Source organism: Oncorhynchus masou, chromosome 10, assembly GCF_036934945.1.
Source record: "Oncorhynchus masou masou isolate Uvic2021 chromosome 10, UVic_Omas_1.1, whole genome shotgun sequence".
NCBI classification, from domain to species: Eukaryota; Metazoa; Chordata; class Actinopteri; order Salmoniformes; family Salmonidae; genus Oncorhynchus; species Oncorhynchus masou.
The window spans coordinates 18526402-18533500 of NC_088221.1; the positions used below are offsets into that span (position 1 = coordinate 18526402).

The window sequence follows — 7099 nt, forward strand, 5'->3', positions numbered from 1 at the left end:
AAAGATGACTTGGAATTAAATAATGAAGTCGTCAAATAAAACAAATGTAACATAAACAACAACTGAAATATTTTATTAATGTAAAGTAATGTGAATAAATAATAGTTAATAAGCAGTAATTTGCAGTCACGACTATCATGGGACTTTAATTGCTCAGCACTACTGCTAGAGAAACGCCGTTTGCCAAACTCATTCTCACAGAAAGCAACACATGTTCACTTAAACCAAATTAGTGGGGGAGTAGTGGAAAAGCCTTAGGGGCAGTAATACCTAACCCTTTTCAGTTACTGTACCACCAACTGGATTTTGCTCTGCCTGGAGTACCCCTGAAATACCTTGTGTGCATTTTACCAATAGGCCTATATTCAGTAGACCTATGGTCTGTCTTATGAGTCTTCATGAATGTGTTCCATAGACATCGCAAAAGTAAAATTATCTTTAATTGGCCAGTTTTTACTCTTTAATAGACAACACCATGAAAATATTAGGCCTACTAAAGACATCCAATCAGCTGACAGACTGTGTAAAATATGGGCCTACAATGTTAGAAATCATAAATAATCGTAACCAATTTACCAGGCTAAATCTTTAACTCGGTCTGTCCTCTGGTCAAAAGTTATGGAAAAAGTAGCTTGATTTTGGTACTGGTCTTGTCCTGTCTACCGTGTGTTTATCGCCCTCTGGTGGCTCTGTTTCTGTAAGTATCAGAAGTGGTGTTTGAGTACTGCAGCTCGCAAGCTATTTAATGGTTAAAACCATAGAAAATGATAGAGGCCTCTAGTGGCCAAAAGGCAATTTTAGCATGGACAACACCATTGGTATAATAAGAACTGGAGAATGCGTTCAAGATGTCTGACCGTTGTTTTCAAGGTAATCTACTCACGTTTGCAAACACTGATTCATGGACAGTCTATATCCGGGTAGTACTCAGTACGCACAGGGAGCAGTGCGAACAGTGACAATGACATCACATCACCTAAAAACACGGTAAACATTGGATGAAAAAACATTTAACATTGTCGGCCTTCGCAACAATTATTTGAATAATTCAATGGATGTATTGTGAAAAAAGGTGATGACTAAAGTGTCTTATTAGGAATATTCTAATCTGATTTCTCTATGGGGGAGTGTATAGCAATTGTTTTTATGGGCTGGGTGTCAGTAAAACTGCAGTACCTAAACAAAACTGTAGCCCCTGAAACTGATCTTCTTAATAACAGGAACCCTGGCCCCTAGCATTGAGGGCTTCTACCATTTAATGTAGCCAACTGGGTGGGACTTCCAACTTTATTGGCTGATCCCACCTGGTGACCCTGTTGGAGTCATGTCCAACTGGGTCATCAGGAAGGATCAGCCAGTCATAAAAAAATATAGCCTCAATACTGGCACAGATGTTATAATAGCACAGATACAAAGATGAGTCCTCTATCAATCTCTATGGCTAAAACAGTCACCAGTACAGTTGCATTTGTTTAAAATGGCTTTTTATTATAAACAATCTTCTATTGTGAACTGAGTGATGGGACTCAAACATTTAACAGTACTGTAAAAAGTTCGAGACTTCTTGGGTCACATGAGTGGAAACAGAGGCTAGTCTGCCATCAGTGTTGAGCCAGCCAGTTAACGTTAGCTAACTCCTATTGAAGCCAAACAATTGACGGCTTGAAAAAAAGCTTTTAACTATCACAGTCCTTGGATGTGTTCTTCAAAACTTGCCAACGGTAAGGTAATTAAGTGTCTGAAGGTTTAGCTAGCTAACGTTTGCTAAATCGTTTTCAGCATGCTTAATAGCTATAGTAGCTAGGCTACTTAGCATAACAAAGCTAGCTCAATATTGATTGTCATCCAACTTCAGCCTGTTGTGAGGGCGTTGCGCCCTATTTTATTTTAAGTTCGTTAAACAATATTTCACCGTGATTTTTTTTCTTCTTCCGTGTCATAGTTACCTAGCTATTTAGCTAACGTTAGTTATACAACACTAACTAACATTAGCTAGCCAACTAGTTGGCAATTTAATAACTACTGTTAGCAGACAGTAGCTATGACATGTCAGTTGAACTATGTGTCGGTATGTTTTGTAAAAATGCTGGTAATACAGACAGCTGTGCAGTCACTGTACTGAATGTTTATGTTACGTAACTATGCTTGAAGGTTCAGTCAACACATTGCTTGCTAAATATTTCATTCCAGCTGTTTGAATGTTGACTATGCTTCACATTAAAATGACCCACACGAAACAGACACACGTGACTAAGAACCCCGGCCATTTTCTGTAGCACGTGATCCGGGCCAGCTGAGACCGAGGGAGGCTTCAATAATTCACGGGTAAGTCAAGGCTTTGGTGAAGGTTAACCACATTTCACTTCTCCCTATTTGTGTGATTTGACTAGTGTTTAAGTGTTGTAAGATAGTGATAACATTCAAGTGTTTTCCATAGGTTTCAGAATATCTACACTGAGCAGTAAAGGTAAGTCTAGCTCCTAGACATACTTTTTAGGTGGAAAAACAGGTTTGAGAAACTTGAAGGCTATTGTGCTACAGTTGTTAGTTACACATTACTGTCCTCCAGGTTCCTATTCTCCAGAGGAAGAGCCCACGTGCCGTTTAAGAGCCATGACCGCCAAGTCATCCCTGCTGAAAGTCATCCTGCTGGGAGACGGAGGAGTGGGGAAGAGCTCCCTCATGAACCGCTACGTCACCAACAAGTTTGACACACACCTCTTCCACACCATCGGCGTGGAGTTCCTCAACAAGGACCTGGAAGTGGACAGCCGTCTGGTCACCATGCAGATCTGGGACACGGCTGGACAGGAGCGTTTCCGCAGCCTCCGGACTCCCTTCTACCGCGGCTCCGACTGCTGCCTGCTCACCTTCAGCGTTGATGACAACCAGAGCTTCCACAACCTGGCCAACTGGAAGAAGGAGTTCATCTACTACGCTGACGTCAAGGAGCCCGAGAAGTTCCCCTTCGTGGTGCTGGGGAACAAGGTGGATGTGACGGAGAGGCAGGTGTCTGCTGAGGATGCTCAACAGTGGTGTCGGGATAACGGCAATCACCCTTACTATGAGACCAGTGCCAAGGATTCCACCAACGTAGCTATAGCCTTTGAGGAGGCGGTGCGGAATGTGCTAGCCATGGAGGAGAGGGCAGACCACCTCATCCCCACAGACACAGTTAACCTCCACAGAAAGCCCCGCTCCAGTGCTTTCTGCTGTTGATATAATGTAGGGCCTACAACCTATAAAGAACTGGAGCTAGGAAGACACACAGGCTTATCAACACTCATGCTCTCTCAAATAGCATGTGCAAGCACTGGCTAGTGTCTGGATGATAATCCACTGGGCTTGTTGGTCTCTGGACTCATTGATGTGAAGAGGGTACTGAAGAATGGTGTTATTTGTCAGATTCCAAGAAATGCATTATAATTTCAATCTGTGCCGTATTTGAATTATATAGTCTTAAAACGTATTACAACAATGTGGTTGCCAGAAATATATTTATAAAGTTTAATTTCCAAATAATGTTACACACTAAGTTCCTTTTTTTATTTTGTTGTAGAAAGGGTTTCTTACACTGTGACTGAAACCAATGTGCTGCCTTACCAGTGAAAATATATTTGATTGCGTTCAAATTGTATTCAGGACCTTATCCAGAGATATGACCCCAAATGTGATACTTTAAAAGCAAGTCACTTTAATCAACTGACCTGAATGGGATTAGAATATACATAATATATTCATATTTATAACAACAAATGTTGATAGATTAATTTATGCAGTATTTTTATTTGATTAAGATCAAGGTTTACTGTCACTACTTTATTGTAGAGGGAGAAATGTAAGCAGAAATGAAGGCTTATGATTTCTTACTGTTTATTATAGGTGCTGAGAATTCTATACAACTTGCTGGCCTTGCAATATTTGTTCTCAACATACCGTAATTAATGAGTTATCATTATGTAATGGACTACATGTTTTAACACCTGCACAGAAGGATAAGAGATGAGGAATGTTCAATAAATAGTTGAGTTGGTATCCTGTGTGTATGTACTGCATGACATTTTATGCTCACTACCACTAATAGTTTGTAAAGAATGTAGTTTTTTTTTTTATCATACCAGAATTTCAGTGATCCAATATCTTGGATAAATGTAATTAAGATGGGTGATAATTAGGTGGATATGATTGAACAAGGTAATATGCTGTATGTACCTCAAATCAAATTGTATTTGTCACATGCTTTGTAAACAGTGAAAGTTAAGTTCCTAACAATGCTGATTAAATCTGAGTAACAATAACTTGGCTATATACACGGGGTACCAGTACTGAGTCGATTTGCAGGGGTACAAGGTAGATATGTACATACAGGTAGGGGTAAAGTGACTAGGCAACAGGATAGATCAAACATTAGCAGCACTGTATGTAATGAGTCAAGAGTTAGTGCAGCTGTAGAACTGAAGGCCCATGCCAAATCTTTTCAGCCTCTTGAGGGGAATGAGGCGCTGTCGTGCTTTCACCACACACACTGGTGTTGGTGTGTGTGGATCATGTTCATTCCTTAGTGATGTGGACACCAAAGAACTTGGAAGCTCTCGACCCGCTCCACTACAGCCCCGTCGATGTGGATTGGGGCGTGCTCAGCCCTCTGTTTCCTGTAGTCCACGATCAGATCCTTTGTCTTTCTGACATTGGAGGAGAGGTTTTTGTGCTGGCACCATACTACCAGGTCACTGACCTCTTTATAGGCAGTCTCATCATTGTCAGTTATCAGGCCGACCACCGTCATGTCATCAGCAAAACCCACTGCCAGTTTTTCTATGGACATCTAATCTTACATGCATTTTATTTACATTTATGGAGCTCAATTTCATTTTCTTCCTTGCTAGTATAGTTTTGATACTAAGTCTTTGGATTTCAACCGTTGATTTTACAGTATTGTCCATTATCACAATTTCCTCATTGATATTTAATCTAATTCAGATCGAGTGCTGAGAACACTTTCATATTATTTAGCTACATCAGTGTTGTCCAGAATTATTGGAATGCAAGTTGAATGGAAAATGTTATTTGAATAAACTCTCCATGAATGAATCATTTCCCCTGAAAACATGTTTGTATTTCTTCCCCACTATGAAAAACCCCCACAAATTATGAAAACAAACACTTGATATCAGAGTAAGACTTCAGCAGGAAGTCATTGAGAAATGTTTGGTGTGATTGTTGCATTCATAAAGGACCCATTACAGGCAGACCATTCCCTCAGTCAATTGTCATGCGATTTCAGTTTAGCAGAAAGTGATTGGTGAATCAACATTACTTTGTACAGCACAAACATGTGTACCAGTGAATTATTTGGAACAAGATCACCTGAGGAAATCCCCAAATTATGTTAATGCTAGTATTTAATCAGAAAAACTGGACAGTGAGTCAGAGCATTTCACAAACCTCAGGAATGAATGGCTTAGTTTACACCGGCAACCTAATTCTGATATTCTGCCAACAATGGGTCTTTTGACCAATCAGAGCAGATCTCATCAGAATTGGGCTACCTGTGTAAACTAAGCCACATTTACATCGATTTAACTTGCTCTCAAGAACCCAAGGGGGTGTATAACCAGCTTACAGTTGGCCACCCTTTTGGCTTCACAGCCAATGGTACGGACCACAGCTACCTCCATGTGAACTACAATCCAGACGCTCTGTTTAAACGCAAATACGCCTCACTTGCAATGCGCTTTTGGAAACCTTTGGAACTTAACTTTCATACAAGCAAAAAAGTACACTTACTTTGCGCAGTTTAGCAAAGTTGCAGCCGGCTACGACACATGTCACTCCAGATTTCGAGTGTTCCACAAAATACAGCCGGTTCCTGAACTGCATACGTTAAGTGTGTTTTATGTTTGAAAAATTATTTCTCACTTATACGAAAGTATGGTTGCAAATGTTTCCAAAACTATTGTGTGCAGGGCATAGTTGCATATGCACAGAGCATTTGGGCAGCGCCAGAGAATTCCCCTAAGGCGGCAGACAGCTTTGTGAATGTTTAACATTACCGTCTTTTGAATGGGATAATATTTAACAAGCTCATTCAAGTTCAGAAAAGCCTCATACAAACCCTTGTCATTATTATCAAACTTGGAAACAAAATTCTGGTGACACATACACTATATTACCAAAAGTAGGTGAACACCTGATCGTCGAACATCTCGTTCCAAAATCATGGTCATTAATATGGAGTTGGTCATGATGAAACAGGAAATGGCCTACCCCAAACTGTTGCCACAAAGTTGGAAGTACAGAATTGTCTAGAATGTCATTGTATGCTGTAGCATTAAGATTTATCTTCTCTGGAACTAAGGGACTTGGCCCAAACCATTATTCCTCATCCACCAAACTTTGCAGTTGGCACTATGCATTTTAGGCAGGTAGCATTTTCCTGGCATCCGCAAAACCCAGAATAGTCCATCTGATTTTGAAGTGTGATTCATCACTCCAGAGAATGCGTTTCCACTGCTCCAGAATCCAATGGCGGCGAGCTTTACACCACTACAGCCGATGCTTGGCATTGCGCATGGTGATCTTAGGCTTGTGTGCAGCTGCTCAGCCATGAAACCCCTTTCATTAAGCTCCCGACGAACAGTTAGTGTGCTGACGTTGCTTTCAGAGGCAGTTTGGAACTCGGTCGTGAGTGTTGCAACCTAGGAGGCCATTTTTACACGCTTCAGCACTCGGCAGTCCCTTTCGGTGAGCTTGTGCGGCCTACCACTTCACGGCTGAGCCATTGTTGCTCCTAGACTTTCCCACTTCACAATAACATCACTTGAACAGTTGACCTGGGCAGCTCTAGCAGGGCAGAAATTTGACAAACTGACTTGTTGGAAAGGTGGCATCCTATGATGGTGCCACATTGAAAGTCACAGAGCTCTTCAGTAAGGTCATTCTACTGCACATGTTAGCTATGGTGATTGCATGGCTGTGTGCTCTATTTTATACACCTGTCAGCAATGGGTGTGGCTGAAAATGCCAAATCGACAAATTTGAAGGGGTGTCCACATATTTTTGTATATCTAGTGTACCAACCATTCATTATGCAACAATG

General features: G+C 41.0%; 1 protein-coding gene across 2 annotated transcripts; it reads left to right on the plus strand.

The window, feature by feature from the left end:
- The first annotated feature begins 1423 nt into the window (after positions 1-1423).
- LOC135547277 (ras-related protein Rab-9A-like) lies at positions 1424-4033 on the plus strand. Of its 2 annotated transcripts, none has more exons than XM_064976109.1 (4): positions 1424-1721; positions 2241-2325; positions 2438-2467; positions 2570-4033. In XM_064976109.1, the coding sequence occupies exon 4, from the start codon at positions 2614-2616 to the stop codon at positions 3217-3219; it is 606 nt and encodes a 201-aa protein (XP_064832181.1). In that variant the 5' UTR covers positions 1424-1721; positions 2241-2325; positions 2438-2467; positions 2570-2613; the 3' UTR covers positions 3220-4033. The 2 variants fall into 2 exon arrangements, with proteins under 2 accessions (XP_064832181.1, XP_064832180.1); XM_064976108.1 differs by having other exon boundaries at positions 2277-2325.
- Positions 4034-7099: the final 3066 nt, after the last annotated feature.